General features: G+C 39.5%; 1 protein-coding gene across 1 annotated transcript in view; it reads right to left on the bottom strand.

Annotated features, from left to right (window-relative positions):
* Nucleotides 1–10,821: 10,821 nt before the first annotated feature.
* Nucleotides 10,822–21,652, bottom strand: part of FHIP1A (FHF complex subunit HOOK interacting protein 1A) — a 109,756-nt gene continuing 98,925 nt past the window's right edge. The window contains exon 12 of the mRNA XM_054989484.1: nt 10,822–14,599. Coding sequence (XP_054845459.1) covers nt 14,349–14,599 — 251 coding nt within the window. The 3' untranslated portion in view covers nt 10,822–14,348. The remainder of the gene's footprint in view (nt 14,600–21,652) is intronic.

The following is a 21,652-nucleotide window of genomic DNA, read 5'->3' as shown; positions in this document are numbered from 1 at the left end:
AGAATGCCATATTCCAGCAGCATGCAGTCACCTGCCAGGTTGGAGATATTTCTGTGCCTAGGTTCAGCTCAGCCCCTGCCAAAGCAGAGAAACAAGTTGTGAAAGTTCTACATTGATAGTAAATGTTTGTTTATAATCCATCAATTGCTGCCATAGTTGAAACAAAACTGCTGGATTGTGGTAGGCATAGCTTTTTGTGCTGAGGTATACTTGATCTACAGTATACCTCCCTTAGCAGTTTGTACAGAGTTTATTTAGAAAAAAAATTAGACCACCTTGCCAGTGACTTGCTTTAGGCAGCTAGTACTAGTTTATACTATCTCCATAATTATATTCTTGCAGCATCCGCACACTATTGGCTGGCTGTAACAAAACAGCTATGGGGGCATAAGACATGTAAGAAAAATGACCTGCAAATAAAGCTGTGTAAAAACAGAGAAACTAATTAATGCTATGTAGGAGACAAAATTTCAGATTTTTTTAAAAAAAACTGCTTTTCATTTGTAGAAAACAGAAGCATATTTGTATATCTAGAAAAAGCCCAGTATTGGCTGTCACCTTTTAGTTTCCAAAGACTTCCACATGCATAGTTTGTGCGGTTAGAAGTATCTCCAATAATATTTGATTTCTATACAGGACAACTTAACGCCCAGAGAACAACAACTTAACGCCCACTCAGTTGTTATTCCCACAACAATCACCCTGTGAGGTGGGTGGGGCTGAGAGGGCTCTAGAAGAGCTGTGACTGACCCAAGGTCACCCAGCTGGCTTCAAGTGTGTGCTAGTACTTATTTGAGCCCCATTATATCCATGTTATGTGTGAGTAGAGCAGAATATACAAAGTAGAAATGTGTAATGCAAAAAAAAATCTGTTTCAATTTTGACTTTGAGTTTTCAACAGGGCACGCATTTTGTTATGCTGGATTTTTAAAATGGTTTTTATGATTGTTTTAGTGATTGTTTTGACGCAATTTTTCAGGTTTTGGTATTGAAACCTGACATGCCATTTGGAAAAACCCTAACCTGAAATTTAAAAGGAAAATCTCCTCCCACCCACTGACCCTTCAAAGTTTTAAAATTTAAAAGGGAAGGCATGACTAAGCAGCTCTCGCAGGCCTCATCACAACCACTAGTCCTTCCTTCTGTGAGAGGTAGAAGCCACTCGGATCCCCCCTCCCGACAGCAAGATAATGGCTGCTGGGGCAGCACATGGGCTCCTGGCTGCAAGTCATGTCTGGTCAAGGCTTTGCCACTCTCCAGAAGCCCTGCCCAGCCAAAATGTGCAGCCGGGAGCCCACGTGCTGGCCCAGCAGCCATTTTGGGGCTGTGAGGACCTGGGCAGGCTTGACATTCCACACAAGGAGCAGCAGCTGCCGTGCAGCCCCAGAGAGCCAGCCAGTCATGCATTCCTTCCCTTGTCTCTTTTCAAAAAAATGAAACTGTCATGCGGGGACGAGCCCAATAACTTTTTATTGCTCTTGGGATTCCAGGAGTGTGCTTTTTAAAAATTATTTGGCTATACCCAAGCTGAGCTAAAATGGCTCATTTCTTTTTCAGTTCGTGCATGTCCATCTGCCCATCCTTACAAAGGATCTTTCTGTATAAAAATTGTCTACCTCACTTCATTAAGTTGTACACAAACATATTGTTCTTGTTTTTGCCAAGAGTGTGTGTTACTGTGTTGAATGCAGAGTTCTTTAAGCATGTTATTAGGGTTGAACAACATCTACATATGGGAGCCATTTCTTCTGACGAATGCAACTGCAGTAAGATTTCCAGACCCTGAATTGTCAAAATGTGTTCTCTAGATGAAACAGAGTTTAGTAACAAGCAATCAGAAAATATATATCACTGTGGACATATTGTAAATAATTAAAATGATCAGACTCTGAAGTTCTTGGTATTAAAGCTTTGCAGCTTGGAGTCTTGTTTCCAGTTGTGTTTGTAACTCCTGCAAAGTTACTGATTTCAATACATGGATCCTCTGTGCCTAATCAACTCGGACACCACAGTCAATATAGGACCTTTACTTGGAATATCCAAAGCTGCAGCACCCTGTTGCAGTGGCTTGAAAGAATTCAGAACTCAGATGAAGTGCTTGAGGTCGTGAGATCCGAAGACACGAACAACAGATCTGAACCTATCGTGGATAGCTAAGCCCACCAGAACTGAATTTTTGGGGCCTCTGATGATGATCACCCATGCTTTATTGGAGAGGGGAAGGCCCCGCCATCACTGAAAGTGGAGCTGATCCATCCCAATTTTTCACACAGTTCTGCTGCAACTGAGCTTACAGTGTTAGATGAAGTGTAATTTTAAATATTTTTATGTAAAGCACGGCTGGACTTAGGAAAAGCAGTATACAAATATATTAAAAGTATTTAGAATGATACTTGACTCCAGATTCCTGGCATTACAGCCCTGCATACAGTTTTTCTCTAGGTACTGTAGCAAGCAATAGATATCGCCACAGTGCACAGACATTCAGGTTGCAGTCTTCGGCGTCAGCTGCAACTGGGTGGAGACTACGCAGTATGAATTTTTCCTTTGAAAAAAACCTGCACGATTTAACCAAATATTGAAACACAGTTGGTGAAAAAACGTTTAACTTGCTGAAAATATAATTTTATTAAATTAAGAAAGATTTTTGTTGAGCAGTCCAGGCAATGGTGTTTTATTGTAAAAATTAACAAGCGGAGGCTTATGACTACTTGGCAGGAGACAGCAAATATCTCCAGGACTCTAACATGTCCAGGAATCCAAGTTTTCACAAGTATAGATAGGCTAATTCCTCCCTGACCTGCCCCCCTTTTTGGGACGTCTGAGACGATTCCGAAGTGCCATACTTACCACAGCATCCCTAGTTCTCATCAAGTCTATCTGGCGGTTTTCCTCCTTACTGAGACATATTTTTTCTGAGCAGCTAGGCAGTGTGCATGCGTGTGTAGAAGCCCCTTGTCTGTAGCTGGCCTTATTTTGCTGCTTCCAAGAACAGCACAGTAGCCAGAAGTAACCATTTTAACACAGGAAAGAGTTTAACCAAAACTAGTTAACTGAAATGTTGTCCCTAATGATGGCCTTGCGAGTATGTGTTTCATGTAACACAGACTTTCTACAGCAAGAATCAAACCACTCTTCTGAATCACGGAATATCTGATTAGTCAAAGGTAAAAGGACTGTAGGACACTCTGCAGTTTCTGTAAATGTAACTTTCCTACTTCAGATGAATGACTAGCACAGAACATACGGTCAAACAGCACAGTCTGCCCAATTTGTTTGCACAAGATACATGCAACAAGTTTTGATCAACATGTGGCAGACAGGGGCAAGGAGGCCTTGTCTCCAAGCTTCCATTTTTATCTTGTTAGAGCATAATAGACATAGTCTGGTCAATCTCATCCAGCAGTACTATAAAGCCAAGATAGAGAAAATCAAGATTTAATGGGAAAAAATTAAACCTGGATGCTTTGGACATTTAGGGACAGAACGATGCGGTTGACTATTCTATGCAAAGCAACAATGCAGAGGTTATTTTTTTCCCAAATGAGTTAAACACCCTCTCTGCAAGTGAACCCAGTAACACCATATCCATCCTATTTAAATGTCCATCTTTCAGCAGCATAGATCTTTTGGCAACTTTGATTGCCTGTGACCTCTGAAAACTTTGAGTGGGAACCATTCGCTGCTAAGGTAACAGATTTGGAGGACGAATCTTTGATTCTTCCTGCTACTGACTCTTAACACGCATGCACACCAACTGCTCCAGAGGACTGGAGGATGCAGTACACACATATGTAGCAAAAACAGGAACTGGCCTCACTCTCTGCTTTTAGCAGTAAGTTCTGAATACAAACACAGTATAAATAGTCCACCAACAAGATAAAAACATGCAATCACACAGCCAGATCCACGCAAGAGTTATTTCTGCCAATTCTTTTCCCACTTCAGCTTCCCACTTTATCTTCTTCCTCACACCTCGACTCCCACCCTTAAAAAGTTGCTTTTCAAGGGAGTGCAGCCAGCTGCTGTGGGAAGAGGAAGGTCTTTGGAGGGTTGTAGTCTACAGGATCCAACCCTCTATTTTTTTTAATGAGGCGGAATTGTATTCACCTGTTCCATTTGCAAACCATTGATTTCCATGGCAATTGGGCACTTAAATTTTCTTATGAGCAGGCGGCTCCCATTTCACTTCACAAACCAGTCACTATGTTGTTCCTGAGGGTCAGTGGTAGGATTGCTGAGTGTTCTCTAATCCCTCTTTACCTAATTTCTTCCTGAAATTCCGCAATCCTATTCCTCTTTTTAGGAGTTTGAGCCAGTTTCAAAGAAATGCCTCTTTCATGAAGAGGAAGATTTGATTTACGTCTCTTAAGAAGGCATGTTATTTATTTTATTTATATACTACAAGCTTAGTTGAAAAATTAAGAACAAGGTGAGCCATTAAACAAACACACACAAGCCAGGCCTTGTCTTAACATATCCTTGCTGCATCTGATTTCTTTTACTCTTTGGATCATGGCCGTTTTCACACTGCTTACCTAATTGCGCAAAACTCCTGGAACGACGTGCCTTCCTGGTGTGATTTCCTGTGGTAACCAGAGTTATGATAGGCAATCGTGCCAGGAAGGTGCGTCGTTCCAGGAGTTTTGCACGATCGGTAAGCAGTGTGAAAATGGCCCATATTATAGTGGCAGGCAAAGGCAGAAATCCACAGGTGAGTAAATCTACAATATTACATGATGAAAAAACCCAAAAGATAAATTAATGAGAAACCAAAGCACAGTGGTTTAGCACAGTGTCAAACTCTGCTCAGCAAGGAATGCTAATTTTTTTAGCATTTTATGCAGTCACTTGTTTCATGGTCCCTACTTATGGCTTCAGTCACACCTCAAGCATCAAGCCATTGATTGTGGCATATGTTCTCCCAAGCAAAAATCTATCATTACAGTATGACGTAGATTGTGAATGTGAGGTATCCTATAAATGCCCAACATATTGGGCATAAATATTTAGGGGGATATCATGTTAGGCAAGAGATAAAGAGATTTTTACAGGGGAGTCAAATAAATTGACACTAATTCAACAGCTTGACAGAGGATATAGATGTAGATAGCCAACATAACAGGTTCGTAACCAGTATGTTTTCTTTAGGCTGACTTTGTTACAGATAGTTGTTAACCATTATTGCTGAAGTAGTATTTCCGGGCTCTAACTTGCTTTTAAAATGCCTTTTTGGGCCAGTACCCATCACTAAATTATCCCAAATTGCTTACTTATGCAAAGCAATCCAAAGCCACATTAACCAAGATGCAATTTTCACTTTCCCTGAGATGGCATTTATATAGGAATAATTACAACACTACAGCTTGAATTAGTGCTATAATCACGGTTCGGGTAATTACGCGAGAATGCTGCAGCACTTGATTTCAGAGGAGGTTTGGAAGGTTTGTGTGCATTTGACATGCGACACAAACCAGAGTAGCAAAGTAAGGTCAAATCTCTGTTTTGCACTCACATAGGTTAAGACTAAAATGCCCATATTTTATGGTTCCAGGTTTTTACTCATTATGTGTGATTGTCACTGTAACAGGTCTGTCCATTAATTTTAAAAAAAGCACTAGATAAGAATGCTGTAGCCAATTTTCTCCTAGTTTGTAATCTGTCCTTCCTAGGCAAGATGATAAAAAGAGAGGTAGACCAAGTCTAGGTTTTCCTGGATGCTCTAGACTCTTAGCAGGCTTCAGGCCTGCTAAGAGACAGCACTGGCAACTGTCAAGATCTCCACTTGAATATAGACAAGGGTTGTGCCTCTTTGTTGCTCTAATTGGATTTGTCAGCAGCCTTTGACACTGTGGTCCATGCCATGTTGAGGCATTTGGAGGCAGAAGCAGGGATTAAGAGGTGTGTTTTGGATTGATTAAAACTGTTCCTTATAAACAGAACTCAGGGTTGCTGTTGGTGACCAGTCGTCATTGGTGTGGGATTTAAACTGTGGCTCAGTCTTATCCTCAGTGCTATTTAATCTATCTGTAAAGCCCTTAGGACAAATCATTCATAGTTTTATGTCATTAATATGCTGACAACCAATTCTATATATGTTTATCCAAATTGCCTGGTGATATTGTAGAGGCCCTGAGCCACTGCCTGACTGCTGTGGTTAAATGGCTAAGGATGAACATGTTGAAACTGAATCCTCACAAAACTGATGCTGGTTGGGAAAGCTGAGGTCTTGAGGGATCATACTGGACCGAGCTTTATTACTGGAAAATGAAGGTAATGCAGTTGCAAAAAAATGCCTTTTTCCTTCTTTATTTAGCCTGGAAGATGACTCCTACCTTGATTTCGCCTATCTGGCCATGGGTATCCATGCCACTGTAACCACAAGACTAGCCTATGGTAATGCACTCAGTTGCTAATGGCAGCTAAGTGGAGCATGCAGATCACACTCATTAGACAATCACTCCATTAGTAGCTAATCAATTACTATGTTTATTCAAAGTACTGGCCATCAAGCCTTTAATGGCCTTGGACACACAATACTTGTAGGCCTGCTTCTCCTACTATGCTCCAACACATAGGTGCCACCAGGGGTCATTTTGTAGAAAAAGAGCTGGAGGAACTCATTAGCATAACTCATTAGCATATGCCAAGCCCCTTGCCAGCACCGGAAGTGTGTCATTAGCATAACTGAATTGCGTATGCCACACCCCATGACATCACCTATCATGGCTGTTTTGGACCCAATCCTGGCCATTCAGGGCCGAAATTGGGCCCAAAATGGCAAAATGGGGCTGAAAATGGCTGAAAAGAGGCCCAAAATGGTCAGGATCGGGCTGCTGCTGAGCGGGAGAGTGATCCACCACCGGTCAGAGGCCGAAATGGGCCCAAAATAGTTGAGTCAGGTGGGCGGGGGCCACCTGTCATGTGACCTCTTTGGGGAACTGCCAGGAACTGTGTTCCTGTGCATTCCCCCTCGAAATGAGCCCTGGGTGCCACCTTGCAAATGAGTAGGACTGGCAATGGCTTTGCATGTGCGTTCTCTGTTCTGACTCACAGAAATGTCCAGGAGGGCATTTTTGGAAAGGGATTAAAACAGCTCAGGAGGATACTTTTATAAAGGACTGAGTTCGCAGACTGTTGCATATTTTCTCCTATGCTTAGTGAAAGTCTTAACTTACAGGAGCCTATGCAGAAATCTGGAGGCACAACACAACAATTTCAGTGAGTTCAACCCAATGAATTGCTTATTAAATCAAGATCATCTCAAGCCCAACTGTAGCTACAATTAAAAATAATAACAGTGATATTATGATGTCATAATCAAACTACAAGAACCCGATCTGACTTTCACATCCTGTAACGTATAGCCTTAAAAGAGCCAGGTTGGTGGTCAAAGTGTCGGGGAAGACCTCTTCAAAACCTGAACTGTACTTAAAACAGCTTTTATTTAAAAACAGGAAAAACAAGAGGTATAGAATTGGAAGTGTTTAACACTGGCTTGTTCATTAAAAATAAATTAAGTAGTCCTAAAGACAGGATGAGAGGTCTCCTTAGTGTCTTAAATCCAGAGGAGTTAGCTATGTTAGTCTGTACTGTCGCAAAATAGTAAAGAGTCCAGTAGCACCTTTAAGACTAACCAAAATTATTGTAGTATAAGCTTTTGAGAACTACAGTTCTCGTCAGATGCATCTGATGAAGAGAACTGTGGTTCTCAAAAGCTTATGCTACAATAAAGTTGGTTAGTCTTAAAGGTGCTACTGGAATCTTTACTCTTTAGTGTCTGTACTCTAATTCATGAAGGTCTGGGTGTTTGGCAAGGTCTCTCTTTGTTACAGGCTCTGAAAAGCTGTTTTTTCTCACAGTAGCAGGAGAAGGCACATAAACACTGCAGATCCAAGGCCCACACTAGAAGACGGCCAGTCCTCTGCCAACTGCCCTTCTCACTGCTACACAGGCATGTCTTCTCTGCAACTTCTCCCACAGAAATTCTTCACTCTCTCAGGAGAAAACACTCAGTGTCTTCTCTTTTTCTTTAACGTTTACCCCCCCCCCCTCCTGTACTGTTGCCAGGCTACCACTCAGCCAACCTCTGTGTAAAAATCACCTTCATCTAGAAGGCACTGTTTCGAGACCAAGACAGGTCACAAACATTTCAACAATAGATAAATATTTTACAAGACTTGCAAAAACTGGTCAGCACCAGTACTTGAGATGGAAAGGCTTTACTTTGGTTTTATCTCCTTGGGAAGCGGCCATTCCACATGTGTGATTAGAAATGTAACTTAAGAGAACTATCCTCAGAAGAACTGATAAATGAATAGTAAAAGTGCTGGTTAATACGGACCAGAAGTGATATACTTGATGGTACTATTCATCTGTGTAGTTAGAATGCTGCCTACTGTTGCTTTGATCCAGAAATCCTTTTAGTATGTAAAACAAAGCAGGCAGAACGTTTATTGACCATATCTACTTTCAGTTTTAGCTGATGCACAAGCTGCATCCCTTTCAGGAAACTAAGGTCTTGACCATTATCTTACACATTCTTGCAACCTCTTAGCATACAGTGCATCTCTGTTGTCAGGCTGCCCTTGGAAGTCATTTCAACAGGCCCCAAATACAGCAGTTTGGTTTCTAGCCAAACATGGAGTTTGTAACACAGGTTCTCTGCAATCTTCACTAGTTGCTATCTTGTCACATCCAAAATCAACATGCTGGATAAATGTACATTCAGAGTCTAAGATAATTTCAAAACACTTTGTCCCGCATGCACCCTGCTCCCCTCAGTAATCGAGATGAGAAGTAAAGTACCTCAGGTCCTTTCCTATCCAACTCTAGTGCTGTTTTCATCTTAGAGACGTACAATAAATGTCCTTTGGGAGGAATTCCATAATACATCTGCAATCCTATTGAGCATCTCCAGAACTTTCATCCATACCCCTTGTGTCAAACAAATATTTTGAGTTCATTCATTTGCAATTAATATTTATGTATTAAGAAATTGTTCAGTGCAGGTTAAGTCCTTTCGATACCTGGGGGTTCTTTTGTCATTATAACTTAAACTGGGCTTTACACCAAGAGCACTCTATTACCTTAGCTAAGAACAAGATGTCTGCTATAATCCGTTTTCACCATCAAAAAGGCAACCAATTTGTTCCGGCTGCTTTATGGATTTTCCAAGCTATAGAGATTCCCCAACTATTATATGGGGTACCTGTGTGGATTTAGGATTTTAACATAAAGACTGAACGAGTTAACACAATTATTTTGCGACGTATGCAGGACAGACTTCCTGAAATTACAGAGCTGGTGGCAGAGTTTCTGGCAAATGTATTAAGAGTGAAAGAAAGGGAAAAATCGGAAAAGAGAAAAGGGAGAGGAAGGAGGGAAACAGGAGGGAAAAGGCTGATTGTGACACCTGAGATTATTATTGGGTTTCCGGGGAGGGGGATCAATTATTAGCTGCTAGCATCACAATTACCTGTAACCCACTCTGCTCTTATGTTGACAAACTGGCAAATTGTATTGTATTGCCATTTTCTTTTTTCGATGCGTGCACTAGGCCAAAAGGTTATTGGAAATTGAATTGAATTGATTTAAATTGTTCAGTGATTAAATAAACTAGATGAAGTAAACTAGTTTTAGTGTGTGTGAAGAGGCAGGATTTTTTGATGATGATGCCTTTCCTTTGGAATATCCTCCACACTGAGGGACACCTGGCACCTAGCTTACTCTCCTTCAGGAACCAAATGCCGAAACACTACTCTTTACCCAGACTTTTAATGAACAGTGTTCCATTTTTTTAGCTGTCTTAGGGTAAGCTCCTAAACTGTTTTATCAACATCATTTTAGATTGCTGATTTATGTGCTTTTATCCTCTGGCTTTTTTTAAAAAAAAGAATAATGTTATTGATTTTTACACTTGTTCTTATTTAAATTGTTTTTACTGTTATTTGCTTCATTCTGTTTTACTGTTTTCGTTACAAGTCACTTTGAGCATGTCTGGAGAGGTGATATACATATTTTCTAAATAAGCAGCTCAGTCTTTTGTTGAAGTCACTGAGAAACTGTTTCCTGATGAGTATGTGGTTACAGAGTATGTGGTTACAGACTGGAAGCTTGCAAAGAGATAGCATGGTACTCTAGTTGAATCTTTTTTTAATAACAATGTTACTGCTTTACAGTACAATCCTCAAAACATTTTCCTGGAAGTTGGCTGCAATGAACAGCCTGGAGTAGACCTGCTTAGAATTGCTGTCTTAATTCAGTAGGTAGTAGTAACTCTTGACTGTAAGTTATAATTAGGTCCAGCTATAATGTTGGAATAACTATCCACCCATACAATCTGTTTTCTCTAATGATAATTCTCACTAGGATTTTCTAAAAGGGCTAAGAAATTACATCAGCCTTAATTACACTGCTCCTTTCTCAACCAAGAGCCACACAGGCAGGCTTTAGTTATAATTCTTGAGCAACTAGTAGCGGCAGACTCTTTCCTTCTTTCTGAATACAGGAAGATGACAGAGTAATATATATGGCTAGTGCTTCTATTTGATTCAATAGAGTAATTGGTCAGGCTCTCCATTACTAGTCCAATAAAACTGGTGAGGAAATCTCTACATATTGGTATGAATTGCCTGTCTATTTATCCAGAGGAGTTAGCTGTGTATGTCTGTAGTTACAAAATAGTAAAAAGTCCCGTAGCACCTTTAAGACTAACCAACTTTATTGAGGCATAAGATTTCGAGAACCATAGCTCTCAGCTGCATCTGATGAAGAGAACTGTGGTTCTCGAAAGTTTATGCTTCGATAAAGTTGGTTAGTCTTAAAGGTGCTACGGGACTTTTTATTATTTTCTCTCTATTTAGAGATTACTCAAAGAACTATTGCAAGGAATCTGTAGAAGCTGAGGAGACCCCAGTTACTTTTTGGGCTGGCCCCCTTTCTAGACACCCATGGAATCACAGATTCACTTAAACCCTGAGCCAACCCTAAAAACATCAATTTATGAGTATTATAGCTGAAAGAATAATAATTTAAAAAATAAGCAGGTCATTTGTCATAATACAGTTACTAAATTTTAGTCCTTAACATGGCTGTTTCCTTTGTTTTTAAAGACAAATGATAAAAAGTAGCATCTCACTTTACAGCAAGAATTCTACTGCAGAGTAAACAGTAAGTCTCCAGGCGTACACACACTGCGTGGTTAATTCTTATTCCATTCAAAGTCCGTATTTTTTTTAAAGTCCATGCACCTTACTATCTAACAAGAGCCTGATAATACCACGTATTAAGAAATCTGCATCAATTCTCACAAAATCAAAAGAAGCCAACACAGAACACAATCAGATTCACCAAACTTAAGTCTTAAATGAAGATCTAGCACTTCCAGAAACGTGCTCTAAAATAGCATATTTTATTCCAGAACTTTTTGGTAGCAGAGGAATCCATTTGTCCCCTACCTTACATGATCTTTAATTTCCTATCTCCTCTTAAATGCTATCAGGATGAAAGGTGGGGTGCATACTTTTAAAAAATGTTTTAATTTTGTTTCAGATGTTCAGGAACATCATAATTTTTTCTTATCCCAGAGTTTTGGGATTGTCAGTACCCTTCAGTTTAGGAGACTTTTTTGGGTTTAAGAATATTGGCACCTGAAAATCATGTTCTTAAAAAAAATGCATTGACCCCCCCCCCACCAGGCAGCAGGGGTAGTGAGGGAAAGAGAACATGTGCCATGGCCCTTTAAAAACCCTTTAAGAACCCCATTTATACTTTAAAGAGCCAGTCTGTGGTAGGCCTGGTCTCTGAAGTCCAAGCATACCGAATGGACAGAAGACAACAGTAAGGGCTGTGGAAAGGGTACTATCCCTTGCCATTGTTGTTGATCCTTCAGCCTTGCTCAAACTTTCAATACTCCAAAAATTTCAGAACATAAATTTTCATTACTACCAAAAGTTCTGGAATGTCTGGGTCACTTCAGATATAATAACAGTGTGTTTCTATACCACTCTTCTAGACAGATTAGAGGATGGCAGTAGTGACGTTCAAACCAGCAGAGTGCTGACTCGTAGCCCAACCACTTAACCACTATGCTACACAACACCTCTCATATATCCCTGAGCTGACCCAGAACAGCAAATTCTAGGAATGATTTTGGCCCAGGAATATCCATATGCACACCCTTATGATACATATCACAAAGCTTAGGAATCTATGCATGTATGGAAACAGATTAGCAACAGCTTTTTCATCTTTTTCTTGTGACAATAGGTTGGATCCGGTCAGGTTTTTCACTGGATCTCACCCAATTCCCCTCATTACTGCAGCCCCTCCGCTCCAGCCCAGCTTGTGTGCATGCATGTCCATGATTCTTATAATCTTTTTGGGTGGTCTCAGAGGACACCTTCCTTTCACATCAGCAGAAAAGATGGTTGGATCCAACCCAACAGAAGAGTAAACCGTAGAAATGCAAAGGTAGCAGTGGAAAGAATGCTTCCATGGTTAACTAGGGAAAGATGACACTGACATAGACAAATAAGCTCCTCCATTCAACAGAGGCAAGGGTTGCATCATCTTAGAATCTAAAATAATAGTGATGGCAGCAGTGGAAATCCAGTAGACTTATGCCTTGATGCCTTGAAATATGTAGCTCCACGGGAAGAGGACTAGCAAAACTAGAATTACTGCATCACTAGTTTTATTCATGCAAATCTCATCAAGCATATGGAGAGTGCTTATAGAGAACATGAACCTGCTACACCTTGCCTGCTACGGACCACAAATCTCTAGTTTTGGCCCAAAGCAGATGGAAGACAGAATGGGGAAAGAGACTAAATCAGGGGAAAGCTGCTCAAGAATGAAGCAGGAGACAGCTGCTCCTCTCTTGATGCCTTCGTACTTCTAAATTCAGACTATATTCAGGAGAGCATATGGTAATCCTTCCAATGAAATAACAGCTTGTTTAGGTGACATGAACTATCATAGAAGATACAAACATTCTTGCTACCATTAGCAGCTCTATATGGAATTTACAAACAGGAGCAAATCGAATTGCTTTCAAGTTTTGTCTTTGCCTCCTTCTGCTTCCATTGGTTTTAGAATAGCTTCTCATTTTCTCCTGTTATTAAAAAAAAGGATGAAGGCTTTCAACAACTGAGCCACTGGTTAAAGAGCCAACTTCGGCACTGGAGAAACAATTACTCTTACTAGAACAAGCTGAAATCCAGCTGTAATGCACCCATTCATCATGTTTGGACCCTTCCTAATGAGCCTCATTACTCACAAAAGAAAATGTTCAATTGGACACCAATGGCAACAGGTTCCAGCGTATGTATCCTTAGTAACAATCTTGTGCTGCATTCCTCAAAAGTGCAAAATTAGTACAAGTTAACATACATCAAAAATAAATACCCAGTGTTTTACAGATACTACACAGCTCCTGTTGAACCAAAATAGTATTTAAACTTTAAAAAGAAAAATATAGCTTAGAGGCCGGCTACTTTTTGTAAAGTCTGACTTAAAAATATAATTAATCTTTAGAACACTAATTAAAATTTCCTCAATTAGCTGTCTCTAGCTTATCAATAGAAGTATAAAAACGTACTCTACAAAACATATTATAGATTGCATAGAAACATTTTGCTGTGTGCAAATCTTATTAAAATAAGGCTCGAGTGTTTAGATTATTATCTAGTATTTTCAAGAGAATGCAGAGAAATGGCAGGGAAAATATTCCATACGGTCTGCACTCAATGGCCATTTCCTTATTTCATTAAACTTCAACGCATTCAACAGCTGAAAGCTACAGACTTGACCACAGCATAAGGCAACATGGTATATATTCAGCTCAGCACCTGCTTTCAGCAAGTCCTATGTTTATATATGTTGAATTCATTTTGATTCAACTGGCAAAATAATTTAGGGGAAGGACTGTTCTCTTCCCCCTTAAATAAAAAACAAAGAGTATTTGCATAAAAGGCTTATTGGAGTTGTCGTGCTGGTTCTTATTGATATTCTCTTATCTCTTATTGGGAAACCAAGTCTGCTATATAAGGGAAAAAACCTTGCAGTTAATTGTACAGTTGTGACTTTTTAACTCACTCCAAAGTAACTACAACAGAGTTTTATGAGGAAGACCGAGGTAAATAAAATCAAGGGTTGGAGTACCATAAAACAAAAGTAGCTTCGTGACTACCGTAAGCTAACCTTTTGCACAGTTGGAAATAAGGCCCAAAACAAAGATGTAACAATTTCTCCCCAATCAAGTATTGTCAGGAATATATAGGAGTGTTTTCCTTTAAGAGTAGTTCTGTGTTTAAAAAATTAAAATAAAAAGATCTTAAAATAAACTAATAATAATCTTCAAAATCCCCATATACTTCATAACATAGAATGGAATGTTCCTGTCCAAGAGCTGCCAGTTCCTTGAGGAACTCTGGGAAGAGCGCAGCTGCTAGGATGGCATTCCTGACGGGCAAGGGGATGCTGGGCAGAGGAGCGCCTCTCTTTGCTTTACTTCCCATAAAAGGCTGCAGGATGGCCTGAGATCCATCTGAAAAGTTCCTTCTTTTCCCCAGGATGCTGGTGTGTTGGGCATTATCTGAAACCAGAAAAGAGAAAAGCATCAGTCTTGAATTGCTTTAAACATTATAAAAGATTGTATGGGGTGCAATATAAGTTCACAGGCTAACGCTTTCCCGCCTTTTCTTTGCTTTAACACATATGTGTCTATTTCTCCATGTTTGTTTTTTTTAAGTTTCTGGTACAAAGGCCGCTTAGGACCATGAACAATAATATCACCACACCACACCAGTGTTTAGAACACTTTACGATTGTTAATTTCTTTTACCATCACCACAACCTAATGCTAAAATTGAATACTAATAATAATAACATTCGATTTATATACCGCCCTTCAGGACAACTTAATTCCCACTCAGAGTGGTTCACAAAGTATGTTATTATTATCCTCACGACAATCGCCCTGTGAGGTGGGTGGGTTTGAGAGAGCTGTGACTGACCCAACGTCAACCCGCTGGTTTCAAGCGGAGGAGGGGAATCAAACCCAGTTCTCCAGATTACAGTCCTGCCACTCTTAACCACTACGCCAAACTGGCATCCACCTCTACACCAAACCAGACTTACTCAACACTACCAAGCAATTGTGCAGGTGAACTGAAGACTCCAGGGTCTAGCATCCCAAACTAGCTCCTAGTTCTAGCTTTAAGCAATGTGACTGTGTCAGCGTGTAGAGATTTCAAAGCACTAATCTTCTAATTGTGATACTAGTACTATATACAGGAAGTTACTTCTACAGTTTCCAACTGCTACATACAGTATACCCTAGCACTATCACTAAATCCTGAAAGACATGTGTTGAGTGTCAAGAACTGAAGTGTTGGCTATTTTTTGGCTTCCGGTATATGTATAAAACTCACATATTTAGTCTAAACATTATTTGTGGAGGGAAAGTGGTTTTTTTAATCTGAACATTGTATAATAATTCTATGCAGAGTTCAAATAGTCTTGTATGTTCTATTACCACAGGCCATTTCTACCTTATATTCCATAATTGACATAATGATACATGTTGATGGACAACTGGCTGCAGGCATTGCAATTTGACGGCTGGCACTGTGAGCTTGACAGAGAGCCAAAGCTGCAGTTAGCCAGACATTCATTTATTCTATAAGCAAGTTTCCTGAAAGGCTGCTGAAAATGGGGGCGGGGGGAGAGGAACAGCACGGGCAGACTGCTTCAGGGTCCACAAAATAATCAACATGTAAGATTGTAGCAAACAATCTAGCAAAATTGAAGGAAAACTTTAAAATGCACACATACATAGCACAGATCAGTGACTGCTTTATGAACAGATAAATATTGGGAGAGCACGAAAAAATGATGTTGATACTTAGGAAAGTAGGAACTTGATTATCACCTTTTGTTGGAAGATTTAACTCTTTATATTGTGTTGAACCTTATTGTTCTGCTCTATAGAAAAGGGCCAGAATAACCTTTTTTAAAAAAATACTCCTTTATTTATATTCTGCTTGTTTCACTTCCAGTTTCTATCAGTATTTTTTTTCATATTCTACTTGGGTCGTTGTGAATGTAAATATTCTTAAAAATAAGATATGGTGTTGCGATATTTTGTCCACACTCTTGGATTCCCCTCCTGAGTGATCTCGAAAAACACATTTCAACAAGGGAACATAAAGCTCTTCTGTTTCAGATGGCTTTGGAAGATCAGATCAAACATGGTGAGATGTAGAATTTTTCACACAGTTCTCCTGCAGCTGAGTTTGCAGTTTTAGATTTTATGCAATTTTAAATGTTAATGTAAAGCACTTTTGGACTTCAGAAAAGCAGTATACAAATATATTACAGTGCTTGAAATGACAGTTGAATTCAGATTCCTGGTATTACAGCTTTGTGTACAGCACTTCTATCTACTGTAGCAGGCAATATATATCTTTAAAGTGCTCAGAAATTCAGACTGTAGTCTTCTGCTTCAGCTGCAACTGGGTGGAGACGATGCAGTATGAATTTTTCCTCAGATATAACAGTTTTAAAAGGATTTAAAAGCAAAATGAAGGTAAGAATCCCAAATCCTTTGATAGTTAGTAAGCATCATATTTACCACATACATCTTTAAAGTGCTAATAATGCAAATAAATATTTTCAATGCTTCCAAATATTAGAAAATGTCATTGTGCAAATTAGAAACTGAGAAAAACAACCTCTGGGGGGGGGGTAAGCTTCCCATTGATTTTCACAGTACCATCTAACTAAATCAAGATTAAAGGGGTGGGGCTTAGACCACATAATAAATAGAGCATTTTTAACATGTTCCACAGCTAAGTAATTAGTAACTATGGTTACTGTTCTCATCAGATTCTGCAAATTTCCCATTATACCTGAACATCGTGTCTAATTAAAACTTGTATTCAGAACAACTGTACAATAATAATGTGTGGATACAGCAATTTTAGCAAAACAACAATGACTGTGTTTGGGTGCAGTAATTTTATTTTGCAAATAGAAAACATACTGACTGCAATCCAAAGGTATGCACATGCAGCATTTTCTTAGATAATCCTTCTTAGCACCTGCCCAGACACAACATCCGCACTACTAAACTCCTTTCTAGGTGATCTGGTAATCAAAGATACATTGTGTTTCTTTGTGGAAGATCAATCTAGCTAACAGCCTACCAACCTGTTTTACATTAAATTTTCTTTTCCAAAAAACTGTCTACCAATAGAAGCTCTGTTACTGATTATATCCCATATGAAATACTACTTCCTTTTGTTTAACCTTAACCTACTACCAAGCAATGTAATAGGATGCCCCTTTTTCTGCCCATGTAGTCTCTCTCAGCAGTACTTGTTATGTAGCCTAAACAATGCTTTCTATCAGTTTATATGAACACAAGTTATGGAGACAGAATTGTATGATCCTGGACTTTCTATCACTTTATCTGAACACAAGAGACAGAATTGTATGATCCTGGACTTGTCCACCCAAGACGCTCCCCACCTTTAAAAACTGGTGTTACATTGGTTACCAGGAGTAGGCAACTGGATATTGCTAGCCCAGAAAATGCCCAATATTTCAAAGTATCAGATCAGTAATATCTGATTTCGTGAAAGTTCTCCACTCCAATGATTCCTGATTCCAATTATTTCAACTCCCAATAACATTGGAACCCAGAATAGTGTCAGGGAGGCAGCAGAAGCTGCTAGGCCAAAGGAAGTTAGCCCCAAACGGCACACGGTGAATTGGCCCTTTACACTTTAAAGGGCCATTAAGTGGGTCCTCGATCAAATCAAATCTGAATTCTCCCTGGAAGCTAAAACGACTAACTGAGGCTATCGCGCTTTGGTCACATCATAAGAAGACAAGACTCACTGAAGAAGAAAATAATGCTAGGAACAGGTGAAGGTAGCAGGAAAAAAGGAAGACCCACCATGAGACGGAGTGACTTGATAAAGGAAGCCATGGCCTTCAGTTTGCAAGACCGTTAATGACAGGACATTTTAGAGGTCATTAATTCATAGGGGTGCCATAAGTTGGAAGCAACCTGAAGGTGCATAAACAAATTTTATATGGATGGAAAATCTGGCTTTCTGAGTCAGTCTCAAGGCCAGGTCTACAGCCCATTATTGTCAGCTTCTCCCAGCTTCTCCATGACACACTGGCCCTTTAAAAAGGCCATTATTTTCTACAGATAAACCTGCCCTCCAGTGACCTGATCTTCCAATGAGAGAAAATAATGGCCTTTAAAGTTTAAAGGGTCAATGCACCACAGACCAGCTGGGAGCCAGGGTACGCTTCCTCTCTTTCCTCCCTCCCTGCTCTTACTGCCTCTAGAATGGAGACACGTCCAAAATTATTTTTAATTTCCTTCATTAAGTTCAGAAAGTTCATGATTACCATTTTCATTAAATCAGGAATATTGTTCCAATATTTTTTTAAATGGATTTTTCTGGCATGACAATACTCCTGATATTTAATGAAAATAATAATCATACCCTTCCCAAATTTCAACAATTTCTGAATTGTACATTCAGAACTATTCTAAACTTTGCACACCTTCTAAACTAGACGATAGAGAAAAGTTACATATTTTCAATAAGATCAAGAATAGCATATGTATGTTCTCGAGAAACACTGGGATGAATATTCAGATGTGGTAGATTTTCTCTGTATTCTTTTCATACTATAGTTATATCTACACCATCTAACGGTCCTACAATTTTGACTATTTTCTGGTCTTGGTATATATATTATACTATTATATACTCAGTAACTGGATCCATCAAATTCCTTAATCAACTGTCTTTTCTGATGTTTCCCAAGTTAGTGCTCTTTTTATATTCTTCATTCAGGAGAAGGAAGCTTTTTGCTTTTTTATGGCCTCTTGATGGTATCATTTTAAAAAATATCGAAATTTTAAAAGTGCAAACTTCAGCATCTATATAGTAATGTTAGTTCAGTTCATTTTTATTTAAGTTTATAAAACAAAACATTTCATTATCAGGTATACAATATACAGATTAAAAGAATCTTTGGTTAAAAATATACAAATATCAGGATATCTGGTTAAAATTACATCATAGAATTAAAATAGAGTATAAAATATCAAATAGCATCCTAGTTAGCCATTTTAAAACTTGGATCTAGAGACCCCAAAACAACAACAATATAGTAGCCTCCTAAAGAGATCTGAATCAGAGCTCAAGTGCACCAGCCTGAAATTTATTGCGCAGTTTAATCACCTGAGCACAGAATTTAACTGTCACTTTAGTAATGGCTGAAATTTTACCTGTTAGTAGTTTATCTAGGCCTACAAAGTCCATCGCTATAACATATATATCCATAAGAGGAAGAATTGTCTTAACTCGAATTTCTTTACAGGAGCAGCAGCATAAAAGAACATGTCCCATATAGTTTCCACCTCGGCTAGAGGGCAGGGACAAATCCTCTCAGAGTATGCGATCTTTTTGTATGTCCCTTCCAAAACCATTGACGGTATGGCATCACATCTAGCCAGTGTGAAAGCCCTCCAGGGGGGGTGGGATCTAAAGTTTTAAGATATGGGCCATTTTCATCCTGAATACTGTCGCCTCAGGGGCTTCATTAGATCTTGTTGCCGTTTGATGTTACAAATTCTTTGCTTAATTGTAAGTTTTGCCTGATCAATGATTTGTGACAAAAGAGAGCCAGATGAAAGGCCCATTTTTTCAAGGCTTTTCTGGACCATGTGTAGCCATCTCAATTGGTTAGAGTCTTGCATTGCAAAGAGGAGGTGGCCTTTTGGGTTCCTATGAATTTTAAGCCATTGGAAAGTGGATGCCAACAAAATCCTCACCTCAGTCCTCATTAATCCCATTTCTAAATGAAGAAGGGAGCTAGGGACATCTGGAGAGACCTGTAAAATTCCATGTAAAAATTCAGATTGTATCTTTTCTAATGATTTCAAACTGGTAGCCAAGATAACGTTAACAGTGCCATACAAGAGTTAGGCTATTACTTTGGCCTGGAAAACTTTAAATGCAGCAGGTACATAAAGACCCCCCCCTTGGAATGGAAAAATCTCAGTGTTGCATGCATAGTCCTCTCAGCACTCTCTACTCTCAGGTTGCAATGTGCAGCATTAGATCTACTCTCCTGAAATGCTACCAAACTAAAATGATTAAAGGGTTGGAACACTTTCCCTATGAGGAAAGATTGAGGCGCTTGGGGCTCTTTAGCCTGGAGAAAAGACGACTGAGGGGAGACGTGATAGAGGTTTACAAGATAATGCACGGGTTAGAGAAGGTAGAGAAAGATGTGTTTTTCTCCCTTTCTCACAATACAAGAACTCGTGGGCACTCTATGAAATTATTGAGCAGTCGGGTTAGAACAGATAGAAGAAAATACTACTTTACACAAAGGGTGATAAACACATGGAATTCGTTGCCACAGGAGGTGGTGGCAGCTACAAGCATTGCCAGCTTCAAGAGGGGACTGGACAAATATATGGAGCAGAGGTCCATCAGTGGCTATTAGCCACAGGAGATAGATGGTATTCTCTTTGTGGGGAGGTGGTGCTCTGTTGTCTTGGTGCTGGAAGGAAGGCAGTGGGAGGGCTTCTGGTGTCCTGGCCTCACTGACAGTCCTTTAGATGGCACTGGATTTCTAGCCACTGTGTGTGACAGAATGTTGGACTGGATGGGCCACTGGCCTGATCCAACATGGCTTTGCTTATGTTCTTATATTCTTACCACAAGGTAGCTAAATCTATTAACTTGCTTGATTCTATTTCCTTTAATCGTCCATATTCTCTTTTTTGGGCGCCTATCAAATACCATAGCTTTGATTTTATCATAGTTAATGGTAACTATAATAAGTGGCAAAGCTGTCAAGTGCCCTACAAAGTTCCAGCGGCGTCCTTGATAAAAGGAGCACGTCGTCTGCATATAATAAAATCGATATGTGACGCGAGCCAAGTTTTGGAGGATGAAAGTCAGTGTTTGCCATATAATTAACCACATTACTCAGGTAAAGACTGAATAAATTAGGGGCTAAAAGATAGCCCTATCTAACCCTTGGGGTGGAATACAGTCCTTTAGTAATGTTAATAAGCATCTTGATATTCATTGTGTTCAATTCTGATTAATTTCCAACCCAAATGTTCACTGAATTTGATGATACTGTAATCATTTTAGCCTAGCAGTTCAACAGCACTGCAACAGAAGGAGATGGTCAGTAAGAAAAACAAATAACTTGTTCTATCAAACCAGTGGACTGTGAGGGAGGGGAAGGGAAGATGCAACCTTCCTGCTATCTGAATCTCTGCCCCTCCTCCAGGGTAGCATTGGATTTCAGAGCTATACTACTACACACAAGATGTGAGTACAGTGTTATTATCAAATTTTTGTCACTCATCATAATTTTTGTCATTATCAAATTTGTGTCATTATCAGATTAATGACTCTGTATTTATCATTTTTTCACCAATAAATTGTTTTATACAGTTATCCAACAGGTGCGCACAGCACTCTACAATCACAATACAAACTGCACCTATAGCCGCAACAGAAGCACTAAATGGGGAAATAAACATATGCAAACAACAAGAATAATGTGCTTGGAAGAGCTGATATGC

Source organism: Eublepharis macularius, chromosome 10 (genome assembly GCF_028583425.1).
Source record: "Eublepharis macularius isolate TG4126 chromosome 10, MPM_Emac_v1.0, whole genome shotgun sequence".
Classification (NCBI taxonomy): domain Eukaryota; kingdom Metazoa; phylum Chordata; class Lepidosauria; order Squamata; family Eublepharidae; genus Eublepharis; species Eublepharis macularius.
Note: the sequence above shows the minus strand (reverse complement) of the source record. Positions and strands in the feature narration are given on the sequence as shown.